Genomic DNA, 25,960 nt, shown 5'->3' with positions numbered 1-25,960 from the left:
AATCGAAGGGGAGTCCGTGCTTGCTCCGAGGTGAGGAGAGCCTGTGTCATCCATCATACCTGTCCTGCCACCTCCAAAGGATGCCTGTGATTGCTTTGAAGACTAAAATGTTGTACATATTCTTATTTCCTTTAAACTTCACAAATAACACCAGAGGGTTTCATGGAAAAAGGGCATTAACATCTCCTAGATTAGCATATTTCATCAAATTTAAGATGCTGTCAGTTATAAGATGCACCATTTTTATATGGACCACTAAGAAAAAAAGTTGCCATGTAACCCAACATATCATCAGGTACAAGAATTCCTGATTTCCGAGATAGATAGATAGATAGATAGACAGATAGATAGACAGATAGATATAGATATATATTTAATATTTTATTTATTTTTTATTTTTAGAAAGAGGGTAAGGGAAGGAGAAAGAGAGGGAGAAAAACGTCAATGTGTGGTTGCCTCTTGAGCACCCCGCTACCTGGAACCTGGCCTGCAACCCAGGCATTTGCCCTGACTGGGAATCGAACTGGTGACCCTTTGGTTCACAGGTCTGCACTCAATCCACTGAGCCACACCAGCCAAGTCCTGAAGTATATTTTTTAAGTACAAGACAATTAGAACAAATGAAGTACAATAAGAATAGTGTGAAGCAGTGGAACGAGCATTGAGATCTAGTCTCCATCGTGCATTGGTACTTAAGTGTGCAACTTCAGGCAAGACGATTATGCTCTCTGAACATCAGTTTTCATATGTGTACGAAGGTATTGGACTAGAAGAACTCTTAGGTTTCTTCTAGTGATAACTTAAGTTCGAAAACTGCCCTGTCACTCAAATCTGCACACTTCTGTCCATCCAGATGTGTCGTTGCACTCTAGTACTGGCCCTCGTCATTTTACTTGAATGGCCCCAAGAGCCTCCCGACTTGGCTCCCTCCAGTCTTGACCGCTCACCATTCATCTATACCTTGCACTCACCCTACAGAATTGAAGCCCCCAACACAATTGCATGTATGGTCATCGCATTCAAATTTAGAGAAGTAATATACAGGTGAGAGTTGTGTTATTTGCTGGCAACAGAAAAGGGTATGAACCTCAAAGAGAGGCAGGATTGGTTTAAGTTCAAAAATGACAGGAACTAAGCTCGTGCTTTAAATTTCAATTCTTAATTCTTAAAGTACTCATTGTAAAGTAAGCAGGTCTCTAGGCAAGATAGGCTCACTCCTTTGATAGACTTGGGTTTTGTGCCTTCAGAAGAAACAAGGGGAAAAGCTAGAAAAATTAGTTGAATGAAAATAAACATTGTTTTCATTAAAGAAAACAGGCTTTGCAAAGCATAGCATCCCTCAAGGTCAAATGTAATAACTTCATCACTCATTTTGGATACAAAATCCCAGGGAGCAATGACTGCGATCCAACTTCATGTCAACTAAAGATGAGCTGACATCATAAAATGTTTTCTTATCTTTAACTTCTATGGCTGCTTCTTACTAAGATGGTCCCCGTCTAACCCTCCACACAAGGGTAGGATGATGTCGTGTCTATTTGGCCAAGGAGTGAGGAACACAAATAAGACACAGGCCAGGCAGTTATTGTTCAAACAGCAATGTTTAGTTGTACAACACATAAAGTCTAGCAACGTTTACACAAGTTTGAGTGTCATTGACTTGTTTTCAATTGGGAAATTAAACCATAATGTCACCGAAAGTTTGGCTGGGACTGGTAACATTTAAGAAATGGGTCGTTCTTGCATCCCCTAGGCTTGGGCCTCTTGCTCCATCAGGACTTGATTGTAGATAAATGGCCCACAAGTTACCCAGCCTTTGAGCAAATTGTGTCCAGGTAGAGATGGGAAGGGGTGGGCAGGGAGATTCTCTAAAGACACAGTGTGTGGGGCAGTGGCAGCCAACATTCACAAACACTCATGCATCTGATGAGGGCCTTGCCCTCCATTGGGTATTTTCCACTAGCCTATATGTGACCAACTATGGCCAGGCTAATTCATTACTCACATTAACAGGGTGGAGGTGGAAGGTAGGAATAGTCAGGGTGGGTGGGAAGAGATCCCTCTTATTGCTAAGTAGACAGATGGGTGCTTTTTTTCTTCCTAGAGTTCACATCTCATGGGGTTCTGGAGTTCTGTGCCTGTGTTTAGTTTAGCTTTTTTGTTTTGTTTTGGTTTTTGTTTTTTAAGATTGAGGATAAAGAAGTCAACTACAGAAATGTCTCTTCGGGAAAACCACTCTTCCTGAGAGGCTGCATTATGGGTGGGAAGCATGCGTGACCACACTCTGGGCCAGCCTGAAGTGGTGATCTTTAAAAAGGAGATCCTAGCCCTTGCGTCCCCACATCTGTAGTCACCCATCCTTATAAATAAGCTTTAAGCAATGAAGGAGACACCCTTGTCCCACATTGGGGCTCACATAGCTGATGTCAACGAATCTGACAAGCAGAAAAGTGGCTTTCTTGACCTTTTAAGAAAGCCAAAGGTAGCTCATGCAGATGGACAGGGAGCAATGCCATTTCCCTTGGAGATGGTTACAAGTAGCAGGTATGGGTTTGCAAGGGCAGAAGAAGCTCTTGACGAGTTCCTTCACCCTACAGATGGGCTGGGACCAGCTGACACAGACGATGGAGGAGGGCACTGCTGGCGAGAACTCCATTCCACTGGGAGGAGAGGAGTGTTTGGAAAAATGGAGAAGGCAGCTGTCCTAAAGCAGCTGGCCCCTCCCACCTGCTGAGGGCCAGGACGGGCTGTGGAGGTGGGCCCTTAAAAGGTCATGGCCCTGCAGCAGTAACAGCTGAGAGGAATGGAGGCAGAAGCAGCGCTTGAAATGGCCTTCATTCAGCAGTGGGGCAGGGGGTGGCTGGCACGGGTGGAAGGACAGAGCCCAGGAGGCCTTCTCCCTGCAGGGGGGTTGAGAACGGTTGAGGGTGTGGACACCAGACATATAAAACAGCTTCTCCAGGGAGGCTGAGATCATGATTTAGGGGCACCAAGCATCACTTTATTCAGCCTCTCCAACGCCCACCACCCCCACCCTAGATCTTCCCTGCTAGGCCCGGGGTCCCACATCTCCACACAGGACTGCTCGCTGTATAAGCCAGGGATCCCTCTTTTGCTGAAACATAGCAACCTCTGGGCTCTAACCCTACTGCTGTTCTATCCTGCCTGATGCCTACCCAGGAATAACTTTGTGGACCAGGGAGGATGTGGGTTGGATTGGTAAGAGCCTCCAGGAAAGATGGAGACCATAGGTTTTTGCATCATTGGTGATCTATCACCCACCTCTTTCACCTTGTACCCTGATTCTTGGTCTAAAGTCTTTGTGTTTTCCTAGCACCTGAGTGAAAAGGGACTATAAATGCTGCGATTTGCAGAGGACCTGTACAACACCTAGGGTTAGACCAGGACATGGAACAGGAGGTTGTATGAGGTCACTGTAAACTGTGTCCCTTGGTGTTTTCCCTTGCCTAAGGCTGTTGTTTCCCCAGCCCCAGTTTTATCCACCTCACTGACTAAAGGAGAAAGAGTAACTTGTTTGTAGAACAAATGGGATAAATATGTGTATTAATAAATATAGGGCTGGAGGGAAAGGCAAGAAAAGGCTAAAGGTACAACTGTGGGTATCGCTGGGAATGTCTACAGGTGTCAGGAGGGGGAACAGGAAAAGCAGTGGAGAAAGACAGACCAAAGTGCAATGAGCTTCAGCACAAAATGGAGAGAGAACAGAAGAAGAGGATACGGAGTCAAGTATATATGAGAAGAAGACAGCTACAGAGAAGCCAGCTTTTAGAAGGAAGAATCCCAGTGGAGAGAAAGGCAAACCACCAAGAAAGACAAATACTGTATATTATTCTTGCTACTTCTTTAGACTCAGTTTTTCTAGAACTTAATGCCTAAAATGGGTGTCTCACTTGACCAGCCTGTGCACTTTATTTAACTAGACACCGGGAAGCGCGTACTCGCCGCATCTCCTCCTCTGCCTGGGCTGCCCACAAGTTCAGGACCAGTCTCAGAGCTCGACTGCACATACGCTTTCCCCTTCCTCGCTACGGATCTGATTTCGCATCATCCTAGTTTGTACTGTCCTGCACTTTTAACTGCAATTTTATTTTAAGGTGGCCTCAAGTCATTTTCAGAAGCAGACTGGGCATAAATTCTAAATATAGAAATGGAGCTAAAGTGGATTAATCTACAAGGGAGTGGAAGAAGTGAGGGAGGGGCAGGATGAAGAAATGAAGGAAAGGGAGAAAGAGAGAGAAAGCGGGAGCAGACGTGAGTGTGACGTGTGGAAACAGCAGTCTGCAATGGGCAGTAGCTTCTGGACAGTGAATGCGACAGTGACCGAAGGGTGGAGCTCTCATCTCCATTTCTAGGCACTAATTCTTCCTGCAGGTGCCCAGCTCGGCCACTTCTCTGTTGTCCTTGACCTTCCTTTTCTCAGGAAGTCCTGGCCTTACCCCAGACCACCCCGGCTTCCAGGGAAGGTTTAGTCCGAACTCCGAGCCCCTCCCAGGCCTAGCTCTGCAGCTTGTCCTCGGAGAATCCCTGCAGTCCCGGTGTGTGGGCAGGTTCAGAGATAAGAAAGAGTTACCTGTGGCTCACCTGCACCCTCGTTTTTAAATGAAACCTCCCCAGACCTCTTGAGTGAGGCACACGGCTTTGTTCTGGGACACAAGGAAAGGAGACAGATAATGGACAGCCATGGAGAAACCAAACTTACAAGGGACTTCCCAGGGAGGGCAGTGAAAATACCTCACCCCTGAACACGCGCGCGCACGTGCGCACACGCACACAGGCACACACTCTCTCACACACACACACACAGGCACACACACATTCTCTCTCTCTCTCTCACACACACACACACACACACACACACACGCTATAGACAAGATGCTCCACAAATACCAGACAGGCCTGTGGGACAGAGTAGAGAGGAAGAAGGTGGTTGGCGGTGGTGTTTGGGATGTGTGGAGAAGTGGCTATGTGTGATGATACAGAGAAAGGGTCATCATGGGTTACTGTCGTGGCTTTCCTCTGTGTCCACGCTCACCGGAGGGAGGCCTCCGTTGTCATTGAGCCGCTTGGCCCTGTAGGTCTCATAGTGGATGTTGTGTGTCACTTCCTTGAGGTCCTGGAGGTGGGTCCTGAGGGACACAGGTGAAAAGAGAGAGGGATGTGATTAGAGTGGAAGGAGAAAGAGGTGACCCACATCCAAGGTTAACGCTTCCCTTCCACAGCCTGGGCCCAATGGGACCGATCCAGAGAGCCAATGCTACTTCTTCAGCCCCTTGTGCTTTGGAATGGGAGCTTGGTCTGGGGCAGAAAACCCATCAGAGAGACCTGGAGACTGAGGAAGTGGGTATGAGCAGATGGCCTCCTGACCCCAAATCATTAAACCTGCCATCTGAGGGCAGGGGTACAGCTTACCTGATGACAAAGTCTCGAAGGAGGGCAAACTCACAGTGGTTGAGGTTTTCCACTGTGAACAAAGCAAAACAAAACAGGTGGTCAGCTCACTAACGCAGCGACACCCCGCAGGTGCGCTTCTGCTCCAGTCACAACGGCATTTAAGGGGGGGCCACAGGGCAGTTACTGCACTGGGTTTTATTCATGGAAAAAACATCTATTAAGTGGCTACAATGGCACAACTCTGTTCTAGACTCCGTGGGATAAGAACTGAGAGGGTCTATTATATTCCCCATTTTATAGAAAAGGGAACAAATACACAGGGAGTCTAAGAAACTTGCCCAAAGCCTAAGACACAATTCCCATCCTTAAGGAGCTAACAATCAGACTGGAAGAGACTAACACAGAAAATAACAATCGAGCCATCTTAAAAAAGGTCAGGCACCACATGATAAATCTAATTCAACATAGATCGAATGCCCAGTACTGTGATACCTCAGTATTTGCCGTTAGCTTATGACAAGTGCCAAAACTGATGAGTATCAAACAAGCAATGAGGTATGAAGGATTTTCTCTTGCAGGGCAGCATCGTGACTCATACGAGTTCTAGCGAGTGTGATGAGGCCCAAGCAAGCGTGGAGTGCTGAAACATTTTTTTTCTTGTAAAAATGTGATGAGTACAGGGTTTGACGAGTTCTGAAGCTGACAAGTACTGAGGTATAACTGTATTTGCAAATCACTTGCCAAGGATTGTGGGAGTGGAAGAGGATTAAGACACAAACTCCATAGTCTGGCAATCTAATGGGTAAGACAGGCATTTTCATAAATAATTCCAACTCAAGGAAGGTGATGAAAAAATGCAATTAAAAGAATCCCAACAAAAAGTCATAGGAAAACTCTGGCTGGTGTGGCTCAGTGAATTGGGCCTGTGAACCAAAGGGTCACCGGTTCAATTCCTAGTCAGGGCACATGCCTGGGTTGTGAGCCACATCCCCAGTTAGGAACATGCAAGAGGCAACCAATTTACATATCTCTCACACATTTAGGTTTCCCTCCTTCTCTTTCTTCCTCCCTTCCCATCTCTGTAAAAATAAATAAAATCTTTTTTAAAAAGTCATAGGAAAATGGGATACAATAGGATGAACTTGGTTTTTACTTTAAGATATTCATTCATTCATTCATTCATTCATTTATTTTTAGAGAGAGGAAAGGAGGGAGTCACAGAGGGAAACATCAATGTGTGGTTGCCTCTCAAGCGCCCCCTACTGGGAGATCTGGCCCACAACCCAGGCCCATGTCCTGAATGGGAATTAAATTAGTGACCTTTTGGTTCGTAGGCCAGCACTCAATCCACTGAGCCACACCAGTCAGGGCTGAACTTGGTTTTGGAATAAAAAATATCCTAGCTTCACCACTAAGCCATGTGATTTGGGCAAGACATTTAACTGTCTGAGACTGAAGAGCCTCAGCAGCCGGTGCTCCCTGCAGAGGGTTATCACAGTGAATGAGATCACTGAAGCGATTCTTTCAAAACTTTCAGAATCATTATGACCCACTCAAGTTCACATCCATTCATAATAAAACAAAAACATCTGAACAGCCTTTCAGCAGTTTGTCAGATTGCAGCCCCTTTCATGTGAAAGCCTTCCTCTGGCATTTCTAGTCCTTATTCATCTCTCCACGTTCTGAAGACCTTTGACTTCTGAGTCGGTACCTCCCAGAGAGGAGCTAAATCAGTCTTTTATTGCTTCCTGCCTTGTGAGTCTCATTGCTCAATCACACTGTAAGCTCCTTACAGCAGGGTCTGCCTGGCACTCTTTTTAAATCTTACATCCTGGGACAGTGCCTTGACCTAGACATGTTTAATAAATAAGCATAATTAGCCAGAAGCCAGTTCCTCAGAAAGATGCATTGAATTACCTTCAATGATCCCCCAGGGAGTCTTTCGGCCGAGGACCCGCTTGCCGTTCACTTGGTACTCCTTGTCACTTCCCACCACAGCAAAGGGCATGCTCTCCTGCTGGCAGACCAGACACACGTGCACGTCATCCTCTCCCCCGGACTGCCAAGGGCAGGCGGGAATAGGGTCCTGGCCCCCGAACCTTGAACTGCTCATTTCTGAGGATCATTCAGTGGTCCCACTGACAGCAAGGGGAAAGCTCTTGGCTTCTCAAAAGAGCACTGGACTGGGGATCCCGAGTGCTGCATCCAGCCCTGGCTGCACCCCTGGCTCGCCGGTCAGCCTCAGTAAGGCAGCTTCCTGCACCAGGAGAACACTTCAGACTTTTCGTGGCGCTTTACACGTTTGGTTTGATGTGGAACAGCAGTGAGCTAGCAAAGATGGACCAACCTCTCTTAAGTGATACCCACCCAACTAACAGCCCAAGCAATGTATTTCACACTGTCTCCCGCGAAACCTGCGGGCAGAGGCCCACATCCGCCAACCTGACCGAGCCTGGAGGCCCCTTTCAGGTGTGAGAAGACCCCTCTGCCTGACCACGTGGCCTGTGTATTCCCCACGACCCAGCCGTTTGTTCCCAAATGCATTTGCCTGATGTTTGCTTGTTGTCATAGTTGGATAAATTAACTACTACATAAGCTGAGGACACACAAATATAGAGAACTGTTTCTCTGAAAATTAAATTGAATGTTTCAGAAAAACTTGACAAAGGTGAGTTGCTTTTGCATGAAGAGTGAACTTCATCTCAAAGAGGAGGCTTTGTCTGTGCATGAAAAGAATGTTTGATGAATGTGATATGTTTCATTTTAATGCAACAATTTAGTAAAATAATTATTTAAAAACATTGATGATTTGTATGCATCTTTTTTTAATGATCTCTTCAATTAACTGACTAACTCCCTGTCTCCGCTGCATCCTAGTAGATGACCCCCACTGGCCAGAGGAAACTTAGGACCAGAGCAAGTGGGTGATCTGTCCCAGGTCACAGGGGGTTAGTAGGAAAGCCCAGACTGGAGCTCAGGGTTCAGAGGTGGAATCCCAGGCTTGCAGAGCTTTAGGCCTGAGAAGGCTCTTAGGAACCACATAGGCCAATGGGTTCCATGAAGCTTAAGACTCCCAGGCGTGCCCCCAGGGCCCGCTGAGAAGGCAGGGCTCTGTGTCCATGTCACTTAGCCAAAGCTGCTCTGGTTTTACATTTTATATATCGGAGTTCTGTCTGACATTTCATTTCTTTAAAGGATTCTTCTAGGGAAAAGTGAAAATCTTATAAGCCACTCAACGACTCTGACCTCTGCATTTTATAGAGGGGGAAACCGAGGCAGAGCTCTGACTAGAGCGTATATACCTTGGACTCCCAGCCTAACTTTGTTCTAGCCTGCGCCCTTCCAACACCACACACCCTGGCTTGTGAGAGGAAGGAGAGGCACTCGCGTGGCCTGGGGAACGGGAGGCCGGCTGAGGGGCAGGGCTCAGAATCCTGGCCAGGGCCGCTAGTCCGCCTCCTCCCCCAGGTCGCTTCTGGTCTGGGTCGGGCAGGCGAGGGAGGGCGGGAGGGAGTATGGAAGGGGAGAAGCAGGTGGGAAGCCAGCAGCAGTATGCACCACACACCCCACAGGTACCAAGGCAGGGGCACCTGTGACGAGCAGAGCCCCAGGCACCCACCCGGATTTTGTCATTCTCTGTCTTGTCCTCCAAATCCTCATCAAATTCCTTCTGGGGGTAGAATTCGATGCCATTTACTTCAAGCTCCTTGCGAACCTAGAGGCAAGGAACAGAAGGCAGTCAAGTGTCAGGACAATGAGAATGTGCGTGTGTGTGCACGTGTGCGCGCCGGCAGGTGCGGTAAGGACAGAGGATTAAATGCAGCCTTGGGAATCCACAGACATCTCTGAATTGTGAGGCCCTGGGTTAAGTGCGAACCCCAACTGTACAATAACTAGAGCCCAGCCTGAGATGCAGACTCGTCTCGGGCTGCAGCTTGCTCATCTCGGAGTCTGTAAGGTTCAGATTTTGACAAGCAGCACCGCTGAGTACAGATTTCACATGGGCAGCGCTCATGCTGGTATGTGTCATATCCCTGTTTGCAGGGAAGAGGTGAGTCCGCCCACTCCAATCTTCTCTGTTTGTCCTCTTTCAAAGCTCAGCTTGAATCTCACCTCCTCCAGGAAGCTACCCAGGACCTCTTAAGCGGTCTCCTTGAAGGAAGCATAAGGTCCTTATGCTTCCCTTGCGTGCCGCCCATTCCCATCCCCGCCTGGATGCTTAGAGTACAGGAGTTTACAGAGGACACCAAAGAGGATTAGAGGGCCTTGATGAATCAGCCTAGTCCTTTAAGCCTCCTAGCGGTGAGGAGTGGTTTCTCATGTTCATGGAGATTTACGTACTCAGTGGTCCTTAGAGGTAAGTTTGGAGGGTGGAAGAATGCAGCCTGAGGAAGCACTAAGTTCTCTTCGCCAGTGGTCCCCAGGCGCTGCCAGCCCAGTCTCTTTAATGGCTCAGTGGGAGCTGGGCGGGAAGTGGGGAGGGGGAAGGTAATACTGGACCAGAGGAGGCACAGGCGGGATGGGGACCAGAGAAGGGGGAGGGGGCTTCTCACCCTTTGCTTGAATTCAGACTTCTCCTCTAGGGTCATGGTGTCAGCCTTAGCAATGACGGGGATGATGTTCACCACTTTGCTGAGGTGTTTCATGAACTCCAGGTCGAGAGGTCGCAAGCTGGAGCCCAGAGAAGGCGAAGTGTCAGAGCCACCGGGTCCACCCCCACTGAGCCATTGCCACCACTCCAGGGCCGCCGTTGGGGCAGGACTGGGCGGGGGACCTGGCTGAGGCCAGGAGGCTGCCCCATCTCCTGACACACGCCCACCGGCCCACCGGCTGCAGACAGGCCCCGGCTCTCCGCCCGCACACGGTCCTCCTCCTCCCTTCTCCTCAATCCTGCCCCTCTCTGAGCCCCACTCAGACCATTCCCTCAGGGCACCTTTACTGACGGGGGACAGCTATGGACTGTCACTCCACCCATATGTCCTTGTGTTATGGTTACTTGTGGGTGCCTTGTTCTGACGGGCCTCCTCCCAGCCCCCACTAGGTTCTGCAGGGGTCCAACTGGGGGTCTGCCCGTCTGCTGGCCGAGGGCCCAGCCCCACCCAGGCTCTGGGGCCCCCATTGGCTCCAGTTGGTAGTTGGGGGACATTGAGTCAGGCTGAGGGCCGCCTTGCAGACCTTGAGTCCAAGTTCTAGGGATCGATAAAGCTGACCATTTTATTGAGTTCCTGGGCCTCACCGCAGAACACCCGCGGAGTACCCAGTTCCTCCCAAATCTCGGGCCAGCCTTGCTTGTGCCAATCTCTCCAGAACTGAACTCTGGCCCGGCAGCTGGGCTTAATAATACGTTGTGAGGCCGCCCCCAACAGGAAGGTTCTCTGCTTGCCCACGTGCTCGCTCCGTGCTCTACCAGCGCACCCTTTCAGGCAGCCCCGCATGCTACGCACAGCCAGAGTCCCCAGCATGCCCTGCTTCCTGCCAACCTTCATTTCACCACACCCTGTGCTGGGCTGGCCACCCTCCAAACACCTACAGCTGGGTCCCACACCCTCCGCTAAACACCAGCCCCAATCCAGTAGCCCTGCCCCCACGATCTGACCCTTCTTGCTGCGCCCACCTCACCCTTGTGCAAAGCAGGTGCCCACTGAATAACTCAGAAGCCCTCTGTTCACATGTACCGCCTTCTCCCTACAGGCGCCACGGCACCATGGTGCCAGAGCACCAGCAGGCAGCTGGGGGCTGAGGCTGGCCCACTTCACTCTCCTGGCAAGGAAGCCAGGCTTTCTTGGGGAAGGCCTGGGGGCCACAGGGCCGTGACCACACTGGGGCCCATCCGGCCCTCCCCAGCTGAGGCCAGGTGCCGGTTATCGACTACAGAACAGGCACACATGCGGCAAACCAGAGCCAGGCCCCGCCTTGGGAGGGGCTGGTACATACGAGTGTCCCGTGGGGGAGATGAAGTAGAGGCAGCAGTGGACACGAGTGTCAGGGATGCGTTTCTTCCTGGCGATGTTCACCTCCTCCTTCAGGAACTTTTCGTATTGCTCATTGATGTACTTCTCAATGGGCTCCCAGCTGCGGGGCGGAGACGGGGAGATGGGGGAGAAAGCAGATGGATGTCCCAGGAGGACAGAACCTGGGAGCTCACCTTAGGCCTGGTCCCCTTACAGCGATCTCATTTCCTAATCCCCAGAGGGGTCAAGGGTACGCGCTGAGCATTCTCCCTCGGCCCCCCCGCGGCTGGCTTTCCTCATTAGCAAGGCTCGAACTCCTGCGGGCGGGCGCCTGGCCTTCTGACTGGGCCAAGGGGGGCTGCAGAGCCCCACTGCCCCCCAGAGAGCAACACACACCTTCCCTGGCTCCCTGCTTTTTAGCTGGGAGGCTCTGGAGAAGGCTCTGCCCCTTTCTGAGGCTCAGTGTTCTCATGAGTAAAACGGGGGTGACAGCAGGTGACGGCGGGGTGCAGGTAGGATCGGAAAGAACAGAAGTTCAGCACTGAACACAGCAACGGCACACGGAAGGTGCTCAGTCATGGCGACGGTTCACTATCATGACGACCGTCATTGTCATGATGGTCTTTTCTCTAGCAAGGAGCATGCGTATAACCACAGAAGAGGGCATCCAGTCACTTTTCTAAGGTTGTTCTAAGTTGTCTCGTTTGGTGGCTCCTTCTCTGGCAGACCCCAGCTCCCTCACAGAGGCACTGTGGTCTCCATCCCTATCTGAACGCAAACTTCTGCCTGGAACCTTCCATCTACATTCCGGGCAGCGTGTTCACCCCCTTCTCGGCTGCTCGCTGGCTGCAGCTTTGCTCTGCAGATTGGCAGAGGCGCTCGAGCCTCGTGGCAGCTCCCCTCCCTCCTGCTCCTCACTTGTCCTCTCTTTGTCCAGGTCGGCCAGGATTTGCACCCCAGGTCCCCTGGTTCTGTCTGCCCTGCCCTGCTGCCACCGCCAGGCAATCCCTCGGCCAAAGTCCCCTGTGCACTGTCTCCTCCGCCCCCACGCCCAGCCCCCACCTGGGCCTCTTCCCGCACCTCCCTACAAACTCCTCTCCCATCCTCAGGAAGACACTGAACTCTCAGCACGGTCGTGCAGGTGGTTCTCGACATGAATGAACCTGCCCCGCATCCAGTACCTTCCTTGCAGCTTTGGGGCAGAAATCGCATGGGCAGACACATACCAGTTTTCATTGTTGATCTGGTCTCCAAAGCCAGGGGTGTCAATGACCGTCAGCTTCATTTTGACACCACCTTCCTCGATCACTGGGGGGTGAACAGAAAAGGCACCAGGGAGGTGACTCTTCCAGCCGGATGCCAGGTACCCTTCTGCCTACCAGGCAGGGAGACCCAGGCTCCTTCCTTCTTCAGGGCCAATTACTGGCAAGTCGGGAAAGTCAGGTTCAGGGTCTTCCCCACCTCAGCACCTTTGTTCATGCTGCTCCCTGCACCGGGAAGGAACTCCCTACTTTCTGCCTGTCTAAATCCCTCCCAGGCTTTATCAGCCAGCTTAAACCCCATTTCCTTTTTTTCCTAACTGTTCTTCCTCCCCCTTTTGGACTTGCAATCTAAGGAGTTGGCTCCATAAAGTTCAGGGCTTAATTCTATTCTGTATTGCAGTTGCCTTTCATTTGCCTCATTCCCCAATAAGCCCCAATTCTCCCCCTTTCCGGCAGAGGCCCCTCTGACCGATGCCCACGGGGTCTCCCCTGGTCCTCACCGTGCCCAATAGCCTTGATCTCCACTGTCTTGGGGATCTTCTCCTCCCGGTTCCAGCTGGAGGCCTTGCGGCTCACTTGGGATTTGAAGAGCGTGTTGACCAGCGTTGACTTGCCCAGCCCACTCTGACCTGAGCAAGACAGGAGGATGAGAGGGCAGGGAGACCCTACGTCCACGTCCTGAACCCAAGATCTCTCAGGAGCTTACAGGATTCTCAGCTGGCCGCGCCCTTGTTTGACTGCTCACTGGGGAGGGGGGCGCTGAGCAGGAATCACCGGCAGGTGGGGGTGGTTTCCTGTGTGTGGGAGAGAATGTTCGATTCCACATTCTCTCCTTCCTGGAGCCCCGAGACTACCAGGAAAGGGGACAACCTCTGCATTTGTCTAGTGAGGCGTTTTTTTGTTGTTTTGTTCTTGCCTTAAGTCTTCAGTGACAATTACTTTGCATTCTGATAGGGCCTGTGTGTAACGTGCCTTCTATCGGCCCTGCGAATCCCACAGCAGAGCTAACTCTCATCCCCCTTGAGATGGTCCTGGAGAGATTAACCCCACCAAATGTAAAAGGTGGGCAAGACCAGGGCTTGAATCCAAGGCACACCAGGAACCCCTTGGCCCCATAGGCACTCTATCGCAGCGTAGCGGTCAGCATGTCGTGGAGGTCAACGGCTGAGAGGACCCTGTGAGAGGAGGCAGAGGATGAGCAGGCAGGGCCGGCCCCTCACCTGCGCTCCCTTCAGGATGGTGCCCTTTGGGGCGATTTGACAGGCACAGGTCTACAGACTTCATTCCAATGAGCACATGAAAAGGGGCTCTGCAGCTAAAAGGACTTGGAAACCACTGGACTGCACAGTGCTTCTCAAACTTTAATGTGCACAAGAGTCACAGCAAGCCTTGCGGAGTAGCATCAGCGCCCCCGGGACTCTGGTAGGAAACACAGGATCCCAGCTCCCTCCCTCAACCCTAGCATCCAGAATCTGCAGTTTTAACAGGACTTCCAGATGAATCATACGGACAGTAAAGTCCGAAGTGCTGGTCTGCAGTGTTCCTGTGGTGGATCAGGAAAATGTATGGCAGCAAGAGCCTGCGGTCTTAGACCCAGCTGTGCTGTTTCCCTGAACACCCGGGAATAACCACGTTTGCCCCTGTAGTTTCTTTCCTGATGACGTGGTGGGAGGGAAGGGACTGAAGGAGACCAGGGACAGTAAATAAGGTGCATTTCTCATCCCATCTGATCAGTTGTCGGTAGCCACCTAGACCAATATGTTAAAGAGGCCACATCTGCGCTCAGGCTGCCTCGGTGCTGCTGGGGAGGGAGGTGGCCCACGTGCCCTGAACTCGCCATTCTCTAAAGTCATCTGCTCATTAAGTATTCTTGAGTGCCAAGAGCTGTGCTACAACTGGAGGTAGAGTGATAGGCGGCACCATCCTTACCCTCAAGAGAGACTAAAACATAAACAATACATTGTCATGAGGAAACACCAGCGGGTGTTATGATAGCACACTGAGGGACTCTAATCCAGTCCTTCTGGAGGACTTCCAGGAAGAAGCAGTAACTAAGCTAAAAGCTGAAGAGTGACTTCAAACGACCCGTGAGAAGCTGGAAGGGGTTTGTAGACAGAGAGAATGGCACATGCAAAGGACCGGAGGGCAGACAGAGTACGGTGAGAGCATTCGGGAGAACTGTTCCCTGTCAGCTGCAGAGCGCCACGTGGGGGAGGTGGCCAGAGATGCGGGAGAGGTAGTCCCAGGCCAGACTAGCAGTCTGAACCCCTATGCTTATTGATAGGCGGCTTGGAGAGTTTTGCAGGTTGGAAAAATTAGTCACACTGGTGGACAATGGATTGAAGAGAGAGGGAGACAGAAATAGGGTCAATGCCACTCAAAGTGCGGCCTGGGGCCAGCGGCCATAAACCGTCAGTTAGTGCTTCTTGAGATGAGAAGGTAGCCCCAGAGAGGAGGCCAGCTCTGGCACTAAGTGCGCGGGTTAGTTCAGCCGATGCGTTTCCCGGCTGGATTTTCCGGACGGTTCGCACTCTGGCCCAGCCCCCTTTCTGTGAGCAGCACCGAGTCAGGTGGCTGCGGCAGTCCAGGCGAGGGGCCGCGGGCGGCGGGCGAGGTGGGGAGAAGTAGGCAGACCTGAGAGAGCTTTACAGGGCCAACTGACAGAAATTAACTGATTGGACCAGGACAGAAAGGAAGAAGAAGGATGACGCCCAGGTCTCTGTTTCAGCAACTGAGCGGATCTCTCACTGAGATCACTCTGCAACCTGGTGACAACGCTTAGTGACCAGTCAGTGTGCTACAGATTCTTTCAAAGCTTTACAACACTACAAAAGGTCAGAAATAAGACCACCCTCCATCCGATCCTCCCCGCAGCTCTCTAAGGTGGGGAGGGACACTGAGGAGCCCCTCTGCCACACTGGAAAGCAGGCGGAGCATAGCTAGAGGCTTCCTGGGGACACCCAGCTGGGGCGGGGGCAGGCTCACCCACAGGTCCCGCCCCTGGATGAGGAGCCTTGCGGAGAGACCGGGCCAGGGCTTTGTGAAATCTTCCCTCCCGGGAGAAGCTCATCCTAGAGAAACGGAACCCTCAGCGCTGCCCACCACTGGGGCCTCCAGGGACCCCCGGCCTGCCGTACCGACGACCATGATGTTGAAGTCGAACCCGGTCTTCATGGTCTTCTTACGCATCTGCTCGATGATGGTGTCGATGCCAATGTAGCCCAGCAGGTTGGAGTTGATGCTGACGGGCTTCATGGGCACTGCCGGCTTCGGCCTGGGCTCAGGCACCAGCTCTGACATGGCTGCGTCCGTCCTGGTGTCTGGGAGCCCTGAAAACCCAAGTGGGAGGGCTGGGCTGCAGAGGCCGCACAGAAGCCACAGCGTTATTCCCCAGACACAGAATCATCCTGAGCTGGGGCTGCAAGGGACCTGAAATGTCATCCAGCACAGGTCCCCCATTTCACAGATGAAGAGGCGGAGGCCTGGCAGAACGGACTTGCCTAAGAGGACAGGGCGAGCCAGCTGCGAGACCTGGACTGGAACCAATGCTCCAGTCGCTGTGGCCACTTCAAATGCACTCACTGCTCCAGAGCACCATGTCTGCGTGGCTGACCCGAGGTTTCCTCCACATCGGCACTACTGACACTTTGGGCGGAACCGTTACTGTTGGGGGTCGTCCTGCGCATTGTAGAATGTTTAGTCACATCCCTGGCCTCTACTAAATGCCAGTATAGCCCCCCAGCAGTGACAGCCAAACATTTCTTCAGACAGTGCCAAGTGTCCCCCGGGGACTACATGGCCCTCCCTGTGGAGAACCACTGGTCTAAGAGACAATGGGAATTACTGCCACCTGACCTGGCCGCCCAAATAAAGGGCAAAGACCATTTAGGATCCGGGACCTAACGTCTATTGACTGTCCTCTGTTGCTTTGTCTTTTAAAAGCCAATGGAGCTACTGCCTCTCTGCAGAGCGAGCATCCATCCTGTCCCCTCTGCTCCATGGGCACCACTGCAGAGTCGGGGTGTCTGTGCCCCGGGGAGCCCCAGGCACCGTCCTGGCCACAGTTCTGAATGCGCGGGAGGCGCACGTCTCTGCTTTTGACTGCAGGGACCGGTGAGACCCAGGTCGGGGCAGTCTCTTGCCTGAGGTGATGCAGCGTGTTGCTGGGATGGAGGGTGGCAGAGGAGAGGGGAAGCTCAGGAACAGCCCTGCTCCAGGGGGCCAAGGCACACACCCCCTGGGTCTGGCCGGTCACAGACATCTCCACACACAAGAGAAACCTGTGTGTTTCCCCGTCAGGCCGCCGCCCACTAGGCTAGGTTCCAGGAGCACAGCTGTGTTGTCCCATCCATAAAACGGGGTGTGTGGGGGGTGAGGGGGAGGAGCCTGGCTCTGCCACTCGCCAGCCCTGTGGACTCGGACTGCCAGAGCCTCTGCGCCCAGGAGCCCGCGGCGAGCCGTCCGTGAGACATGCCGCCTAGACGCACCCACACCACGCCTCACAGCTCCTCTCCCTCCTGCCCTAGCCCTTTCCAGGGTCACTGACTGGGTGGGGGGGAGCGGAAGGGGTGCATGCGAAAGCACTTGTCAAAGGGAGGGACCCAGATGCTACTTACACCGCACAGTCATTGGGCTGCGCACTGTCTCGGGCAGCCCTTCCAGCCTGCCCTGCAGCCTCAGGCTCCCAGGCGGGCTGATGGAACAGCCGGTGGGCAGGAGGGTGAGGGGATGGGAGGGCCGCCCTCCCCCGGCCCCAAGTCCAGCCAGGAGACTGTTCTCATACCCAACCACCTGGTCCTTCCAGGGTCCTGGCAAGACTCTCTCCCCCAATGGGAAAATGTTCTTTCCTTGTCACTCGCAGGCACAGCCAAATCTGACAAAGCTTTGGGCCTTCCCGGGGCCTGGCCAGGCTCCCTCCTGCTTCCCAGGAAGCTGTTGCTGGCCAGGCGGCTGGCAGCGAGAGGCTGGCTCAGCCCCGCAGCAGCTGACTCTCGCAGCGGGCGCTCCCCACTCTCAGCACGGGGCCGGCCGCTCAGCACACCTGCCCTGGGGCCAGTGCCCCGTCCTCCCTGCCCAGCTGTGCACACGCTGGCCCTTCTGATTACCCTGTGCCTCCACAGCTGAGCCCATTTGGTCTCCACACCTGGAAAGTGAGTCTTGTACTTATTTATGGGAGTTTGTCTGGGTATTCTTATAAAGCGGGTTTCCTCACCGTGGCCAGGCCTGCTGCAGGCTCGGTGCCTGAACAGACATCACCTCCTTTCTCCCAGCAAGTACCTACTAACACCCACTACACTCACCGTAAAGAGCACTTGCTGGCAAGTCACTCCGAACACATTCCAGTTATGCACCAGTTCCATGCTACCAACCACCAGCCCCAAGTACTGCACACGTGGTGCGGGTCCGTGTCACAGCCTTTGCTGGGAGACCCTTGCCCACGCGAGCCCCTGGCTAATTCCTGCTCTTCTTTCACCGCCAGTTCATGGGCTACCCCTCAAGAAAACCTCTGCCTGCCCGTCTGGGTGGAGGTGCCCTCTTTCCGCGCTGCCTCAGCCCTGAGTACCTTGGTGTTCATTCACTCACTCATTCATTCATTCATTCCACCCACCCTGCCAGGCCATTTCACATGCTGTCCAAGGGGAGCCTGCTCCAGCCAAACTCTACACTAAATGCCAAGGACACTTTTGGCCCCCGGACAAGGTTATCGCCCCCGACAGCCCACTCTCTGGTGAAGCCGCCTGAAAAGCACACAGAGACCTCCAGGGCGCAGGACAAATGCTGCTCTGGAGCTCTGTAGGTCCACCCTCTGCCTAGAGAGCCCTCCCACCCCGCCCCGGCCCCCAGATGGGGAATCGGCCCAGGCTTGATTCCTGGCTGGGTGGCCCCTGTGAGCCTGACGGTTCTCCTCAGGAAAATGGGGATAGCACCACCTTGCTGGGTTGCTGTGAAGGGTTACACAAAAGCATGGACATAAATTACCTGGCATGAAACATATGCTCGTTTCGGCCCTTCTTAGGGCATGAGCCATGTCTTACTGATCTTTGTGCTCAATGTCCCGAGCATAACACAGGCACTCAGCAATGAATGAATGAATGACAAGTGAGTGAATGAATGAGTGAATGACAAATGAATGAATGAATGCCTCACTGCCAGGCAGATGTCATGTTTTTCCTCCCTCAGAAGCTCCTTTAACAGAGCAACTGACCCCCAGCCAGCAAACGGCGCCTGTGGACAGGCTACAGGCAAGGGAGCACGGTCTGTTTAAAAAGACCTGCCTTCTCCCCCCAACAGGGAGTGAAAGGGTCTGGCTCCTCAAGGTTGGGGAAGAGCTCAGGACAGGGCCACAGCGGGACATAGCTCAAGGATGCCACCCTGCCTAAATGGCCCTCAGAGCCCCTCGTAGGCCCCCAGCTCCCCCAGAGCCCTGGGAGGAGAGGCTGCAGCCCCGCTGCCAGGAGCCACCTGCCCCGCCGGTGCTCCGGGGAGAGGCATGGTCCCCCGGACTCAGTTTTGGCTGAGGACCCCGGAGAAGCAGCACCTCCGCGTGCCAAGCAAGGGCTCCGGTGCTTTCTTTTACAGACGAATGAATGGCTTTGTCTTTGTCTGGCCCAGGGACCCCACCCCTCAGTTGAGAAGGTGGCAGCAGTGGGAGGAGACCTTTCCAGAATAGCACCTGCCTCCTTGGCTTAGTGGGGTGGGGGGTAGGGAGGCTCTTCCTTCCTTCCTGAGCTGAAGAGCTTCCCCAGGCCCTACCCCCACCCGCGGAGGCAATTCCAGTCCACCCCAGCTCCAGCCCCCGCTCTCAGAACAAGAATCACAAAAGAATCACAAAAGACATCTTAGTCCTTACCTATTCCCACGAGCAAAAGGCCCAGGGACACCCCCTTCCCCCATCCCAGTTCCCTGGAGGCCAACGAGTTTCCTAGGAGACCACCAGCTGGTGCCTGTCTGTGCGTGGGGGAAGGGGTCTATCTATGTGTCAGCTCCTGGGTGTCGTATCTGGTGGTAGGTGGCCCTGATACCTGTGTGTGGTGTGCATGTGTGTGCGTGTCGCGGTGTGCTCCAGTGTGGGGCTTTCTATGCGCATCTGGGTCCCCACTCGTGTGTCCAGGGGGGTCTCTGTATCTCCCCGCATTCCTGTGGGTGATTTTCTCCGGGCATATATATCGTGGGGTGTGTGCTACCGTGTGTGCGTGTGTCTGTGCATATGTCACCGCGCGTGGGCTCCTCGGCGCAGCAACCCTCCCCCTGGCAGCACCTCCAGCCGGGCTTCACGGGGCCGTAGCCTCCTCCTGGCGGGCGCCGGTGGGCCGGCCAGCCGCCCTACCTTTGGACATGAATCCTCCTTTGTCTCCGTTCCTCCCGGGAGATGCTCAGGGCGCGGGGCTGCAAGGCTGAGCGGGGCGCGGGCTCCTCCCGGGCCGAGCGGCCCCTGCAGCCGGGCCTCGCCCCTCTGCGCTCTCCGCCCACCCGCCCGGCCCGCGGCCCGGCCGCGCCGCCCCTGCGCCCCGCGCCGCCGCACCCGCCCGGGATCTCGCCGCCGCTCGCTCGGCGCCGCGCTGCCCCTGCCCGCGCGCACCGATGCCGCCGCCGCCGCCGCCTCTGCCACCCGCACCACGTGACCCGCGCGCCCGCCGGCCCCGCTGAGAGCCCCTCCCCCTCCCACGGCACCGGCGCCCTCACCCGCTCCCCGCGCGTCCGCACGCAGGAACGGGCACCAGGCTGCGGGCGGCCGGGGAGACACGCAGGGGCGCTGTAACCGCGGACTCAGGATGCCAGGCCCGGGAAGGTGTCCGCATCCCAGCCCTGGTCCCTGCCCCTGGATCCGGCTCCGGCCTCTTACTCTCTAGGCTGGGGCGGGGCGGGGCGGGGCGGGGGGCGCAGGGGACCGGTGGCAGCAGCGGGCAGCGGTGCGCGCGCGTGAGTCACGCGGTGGTTGGCATATTGCGCTGCCCAGCGCGATTCTCCCCCGGCGCGGGTGCCTGTAGAGCCCTGAGTCAGGGGACCAGGTTCCAGGCCTGGCTCCGGGATGAGCCCTATGACCTTGAGCTGCACAGGAACTTTCCTGAGTCTTAATTTACCCATCGGAAAAATCTGTCATACATTCCATAGTGGACAGCCCTTGCCAGGCCCTGGGGGAACAGGGATGAGGATGACCACCCCTGTCCTCAAAGGGCTCTGGGTCTAGCAGGGGAGGCAGAAAGCTGGCCCGTCCTAATGCAGGGGGTGTGGTTGCCTGGGTGCTCTGGGGGCATGGAGGTGGGCACCTTGAGGAGAGAGAGACTGTGAAGGGGATCTTGGGATCTTGAAGGCAGCAAGGGCCTAGAAGGAAGGGCCAAAGGAGGGGGAGGGAAGGATGGGAAGGAAGGGCACTCTGTGGCGCGGGGGGGCAGCAGGGTGAGGCACCCAGAAGGGAGGGCTGCGTGGTGCTGTTGGTGGACAACTAGAGCTCCCCGGTGCACCTGAAGCAGGGGAAATTCCAGACAGGGATAGGGAGCTAAGAGGCTGGAGGAGGCTGAGGCCTTGGAAGCCAGGTGAAGGAGCTGGACCTGAAGGGAAGGTAACGGTGAGTCACTGAGTCACCAACGGTTAAGCTGAAAGTGCTGCCATCAAATATGGGAGTCCCGGTGGCAGCTGTGGGGAGGAGAGCGCCCTGGGGGGAGGGAGCTGTGGCATCCCCAGGCAGAGGGTGGAGAGCAGGGGACAGGCGGTTGAGGAGGTAAATCAACAACTGGAAATAAACTGGGTGGGATGGAGGCGAGGGAGGACAGAGGCAGTACCCAGGCCCCAGGTGCAGCGCGCGGGACTGGGGAGTGCGGGAGTCGGTTCAGGAAGGACGGGGCTGCCTCTGGACGTGGGTAGGCGGCCGCTGGGCGGTGGCTGTCCACACCTCCATTTCAGGAGCGAGGGCTGGGCTGAGGACGGGCCAGGGTGAGCTCCCCTAGACCATGCAGTGTGAGGGAAGGAGTGGGGCACCCGAAGCCCCAGTGAGGGTGTTGGACTGGGTGCCTTTCAAGCGCCTGCCAGAGCCAGGCTCTCTGAGCCTTGGAAATGTTGGGAATAAGATGCCCCAAAGTAGAATTCCAAGATCTGGGTTCCCACTAGCTTACAGCCACCAGCCAGCTGCATGACCTTAAGCACGTCACAGGCTCTCTGAGACCACAGGAACGTCTAGCACTTGTGCTGACCTGTTTACAGTTCTGTGTAAGACTTCCCTATATGCAAGTTTCCAACTCACTTTTCAGCAGTTGATCCTATCCCCCCCTAAAGGGACAGGGGTCGGGGACCAGGAAAGAGAATTCCAGGTGAGGCACCTTTTAAGCAACAGCGGTCTTCCTGGAAGGCTGGATGTGACTCGGGTGGCCTCAGGTGAGGTCACTGTCCACATCTAGAGGAGCGCAGCCATGACGACTGTTCGTTAGACCACCCCTTACTGAAGCGCAGGCCTGTTTCCACATAGGTGGTTTGCTTCAAAGCCGGACTCGCCTACAAATCACCTGATTATTCCAGCACTTCGGGGAACACGGAAACAACCATGGCAGATGCTAAAGGAAGGATTCCGCACGGCGGCTCCCCCACAGGCTCCCTGTAATCCTCCCTTCTGGTGACTTCCCTCAGCCTGACTCTGACTGGCAGGTTGAGACCCACCCAGCTCACGGCGCATCTCGTGTTCTGTCCTCAAATTTATTCTCTCTCCCCCCAGCGCATTTGACTCTGATCTTAGAGTTCCCCGACTCCCCCTGCCCCACCCCATTCCAACCTGTCCAAGTATAATCCATCTCCAGACCCTCCCACAACCCCCTCCTCCCCCTCCCAATTCCCAGCAGCCCAGCTAAGTCCTTTGCATTTACCTTTGGTTTCTCTGGCCAGGTGTGCAGCAGCATCTGCCGTGGAATGGTCCAGGCCTGGGTCTGTGCTTCTGCTTGACATCAGTGGGTAGGTGGCAATGTCTGATGTGGGCAGGTTAATGACACTCTCCAGTGTGGTCTCCTCAGTGGCTGGGTTTAGGTTGACCGACACAACCGAACCCATGGCTATGCCCAGTCTGTTTGCGTCCAAAGCAAGAGAATCTGTAGTTATGTCCAACCTGGCTGGATTCGCTCTGTCCAAAGCCAGGACTCTGTCTGGGCTGGCTGTGCCCAACCTGACCGGGCCTGGGGCTGCCAAATCCATGGCTGTGGCCCCTGTGGCTGAACACGGCTTGGCTGGGCCTGCCGTAGCTATGGCTTTGCCCAGCTTGTCTAGGTCAGGGGTTACCAGGTCCGCGACCCGGCCCCGCTTGGCTGGGCCCAGCCTGGCATCCAGAGCAAGGAGCTCTGTGCCTGCGTCCAACCTGGCTGTGTTTGGTGTGGCCAGGTTGAGAGCCACGCTAGGTCTGTTGGTGGCCATTGTGGCTACATGTCTGACTGTGCCAGGCCTCGTTGTGTCCAGAGTCGCCAGGTCCACAGCCATCGCAGGCTCCATGGTAGACGTGGCCCTTTGGAGAGGCAGCCGGGGCCTCGGGATACCCCTGGACCTGGACTTGCCTCTTCCTGGGGAAGCCCTGGTAGGCACGTGGGCAGGCGGCGGGACAGGGTGCCTCTGACCCGCCGAGCCCGGCCCCGCAGGGCCTGGCAGGCTCTGGGCTGACCGGGACTGGAAAGGCAGGGCCAGGTAGGAGCTCACCACGGGCTTCTCCACTATAGGGGTCCTGCTGGGTCTGGCCAGACCTGGGTTCCCCGGGCCCTCGGAGTGGACCTGGTCCCCTGGCACTAGGGTCACCGGCAGTGAGTCCAGAGTGGGCAGCCTCCCTCTTCCGTGGATGGCAGCCTCCCCGCCCGGAGCGGGCACCTTTCCCCATGCCTGGCTGTTCTGACGGAGCGTCAAGGAGATGGAGCTGAGCTTCCTGGGCACAAGGCTGTGGCCAGCCTCCTGTGGGGGCGCACTCCGGGCCCTGGCTCCGGGGCCTGGCCGGCCCGAAGCCTGTGGGATATGGCTTTGAGGGAAGGCATCCAGACGGATGGTCTTCCTGAGAACAGGGATGAGAGGGGACACCCCTCCAGGGAGCCTTGAGGGGCGGGCAGAGCGCCCCAGCAGGTGGCTTCGAGAGAAGGAAGTTCTGGGCCCTGGGGCTCCGTGTGGCTGCATCTCAAAGTCGTGGTCCATCCACGTCTTTCGTCTTCCCCTGAGATGATCAACAGAGAGAGGGGCCAAGCAGCGGTGACGTGCTCGCATGGAGGTGCCCGCCCTCCCCCGATGACCAGCAGCTAACATTGCCAGGTGTGAAGGGGCCCTGTTGGGGAGCTGTCAAGTCCTCAGTGGAGTCCACGTGTCCCTCCCTCCAGTCCTCCTACAGTTCCACCCGTGACATACCTACACACCCCTCACCCCCATGGGCCTCACACATACCTACCCAGGCACCACACGGGTGGATGTGGGTCAGCGTCCCAACAAGGGCGGCCTCCAGTGAACAGGCTGTTCCTTTTATGAGGGAACTGGGTGGAGGGGTAGCTCTCCCTTGGCCTGGGCCCAAGTATGTCCCCTCTCTCTGTGGATAATTCCGTGGCAGGGGAGGGGGGTGTCACATCCTTGTGCTCAGGGACTCCGGATAAGGACGGTGGTTGTCAGAAGCCTTTCTACCTCTGCCCCTTCTAGAAGGAGCCAAAGGGCACTGGGTCCCACCCACAGCAACCAAAATAGGAGTCGGGTGTCCAGGTAGGAGGCTGAGGGATGAGCAAAGGGTCACTCTGGAGCTTGGCTTGAGAACACGGTCGGCATCGGGGCCCCTGCCCCGCACCCGGAAGGAGCCCTGGGCTGGCCTGCTGCTGGGGCCGGCTTCGGAATTGGGGCCTGAGCTGAGGAGGGCCCCGGAGAAGGAGGGAGCTAAGTGGGGAAGCCACAAGTGCTCTCAGGAGGACACTTGCCCGGTGAACGAGGCCGGCCCTGCTGCCAGGGACCCACCAGGCAGCGAAGCAGGCAGAGCTGTGCTCGAAGGGAGCGCTGGGCCTGCGTGGGGGGACTTCACACAAAGGCCGAAGGTGGGCAAGCGCGGCGCTTTTCAGAGAGTCCACTGTGGGGATCCCTGGGCTGCACCTGGGAGGGGGAGGGGACGAGGCTGCAGGTACCCTGGAGCTCAGGCCAGACCACAATGGTGCTCAGGTCCTGGAAGATGACCCAGTCAGATCTGCGGGTGGGAAGGGTCATTCTGGGGCAGTGTGACAGAGCCATGAGAGGGGAGCATCAGTGGGGGCAAGGACATTGTTGAAACACTCTGTGGGCTGGGGGTGGGCGGAGAAGGCGGCTTAACACGGGGAGAAGCCCAGGACTGGCTGCAGGTGGGAAGTAGGGGAGAGAGGGGGTGGTCCAGGGCTCTGGCTGCTGGTCTGCGTGGATGCTGTTTCCCAGGGGTGCTCTGGGACCCCCAGATGGCCAGCTGGTACACACTCTGGGCTCCATGCAATTCACCCTCTGGAACAAAGCTGTTCCTGTCACTTTCAACACAGCAAGCAGGGACGTGGTGCTGGGGGCAGGAGGGGCTCATGGGAGAGGCAGCTGCTCCTAGAGCCAGGCCCCTAAGGTCTGGAGCAGGGGGTCTTCGCCATCCCTCACAGGGCTGCCCCAACCCCTCGTCCCTCTCCAGCCACGTATTTGTACCCAAGACTGCCAGCCTCCGTCACCTCCCTGCTTGATGTATCCCTGCAGCCCTGCCCTCCTGCCCTATTCACAAGCGCAGGTACCTGGGCACACGCCTGTGTACCCTGCACGTAACCACACATGTGCCCCCAGTGTGCACACCCACACAGCACAGGCCAGAGGACAGGGTTTCTGAGACCTGTTCTAAGATCACCAGATCCACGCCCAACCCCCAAGATCCCTTGGCCCCATCCCTCCCCCTACACACAAAAACACCCGCCTACCTGTATCGGAGGACAAGAAAGGCCCGGTAGTCTTTGGCCTGGGAAGCTGAGGCTGGTGCAGACCCGTCACCTCCTCGGTGCCCGGAGTCTGGCCATGACAGCCAGCTCAGGGGCCTCGTCCCTGTGGCCCCCTCCTGGGCTTCCACTCAGCCTCCAGGCCACAGTCCCCAGGCTGAGGGCCCAACCCTCTCCTGACCTGTCCCACCAGCTACATCCCCAGCTGGGCTGGGCTCTGGGGCGGGGAGGGGCTGGCTTCTGTAGAGTGGGCGGCAGTGAATGGCTGCTCTGAGCCTCTGGAATCCCAAAGGGCCATGGGAGGCCCCTAGCGGCTCGGCTGGGTGGCCCTGCAGTCCGGGCCACCTGGGGCTCCGTGCCTGCTGCCTGCCCTCCCCAAATGTGCTCTGCCACGGCCTCTGACCCCTGGAGAGATGTCTCCGGC

General features: G+C 55.5%; 1 protein-coding gene across 4 annotated transcripts; it reads right to left on the bottom strand.

Moving 5' to 3' along the window:
* Positions 1-1,630: 1,630 nt before the first annotated feature.
* SEPTIN3 (septin 3) lies at positions 1,631-20,092 on the bottom strand. Of its 4 annotated transcripts, none has more exons than XM_054582463.1 (11): positions 19,953-20,092; positions 15,763-15,954; positions 13,126-13,254; positions 12,590-12,671; positions 11,347-11,484; positions 9,966-10,083; positions 9,032-9,127; positions 7,330-7,429; positions 5,431-5,482; positions 5,054-5,147; positions 1,631-2,900 (listed from the first exon to the last, which is right to left on the bottom strand). In XM_054582463.1, exons 1-11 carry the CDS (start codon positions 19,960-19,962, stop codon positions 2,835-2,837), a joined length of 1,077 nt encoding a protein of 358 aa, XP_054438438.1. In that variant the 5' UTR covers positions 19,963-20,092; the 3' UTR covers positions 1,631-2,834. The 4 variants fall into 4 exon arrangements, with proteins under 4 accessions (XP_054438438.1, XP_054438439.1, XP_054438435.1 ...); XM_054582464.1 differs by having other exon boundaries at positions 7,330-7,426; XM_054582460.1 differs by lacking the exon at positions 1,631-2,900 and having other exon boundaries at positions 4,885-5,147.
* Between the last annotated feature and the right edge of the window lie 5,868 nt (positions 20,093-25,960).

This window comes from Pteronotus mesoamericanus, unplaced genomic scaffold (assembly GCF_021234165.1).
Source record: "Pteronotus mesoamericanus isolate MK-2021 breed Mesoamerican mustached bat unplaced genomic scaffold, CSHL_Meso_final contig_702, whole genome shotgun sequence".
Taxonomy (NCBI): domain Eukaryota; kingdom Metazoa; phylum Chordata; class Mammalia; order Chiroptera; family Mormoopidae; genus Pteronotus; species Pteronotus mesoamericanus.
The sequence above is the reverse complement of the archived record's forward strand: the minus strand, read 5'-3'. Positions and strand labels throughout refer to the sequence as shown.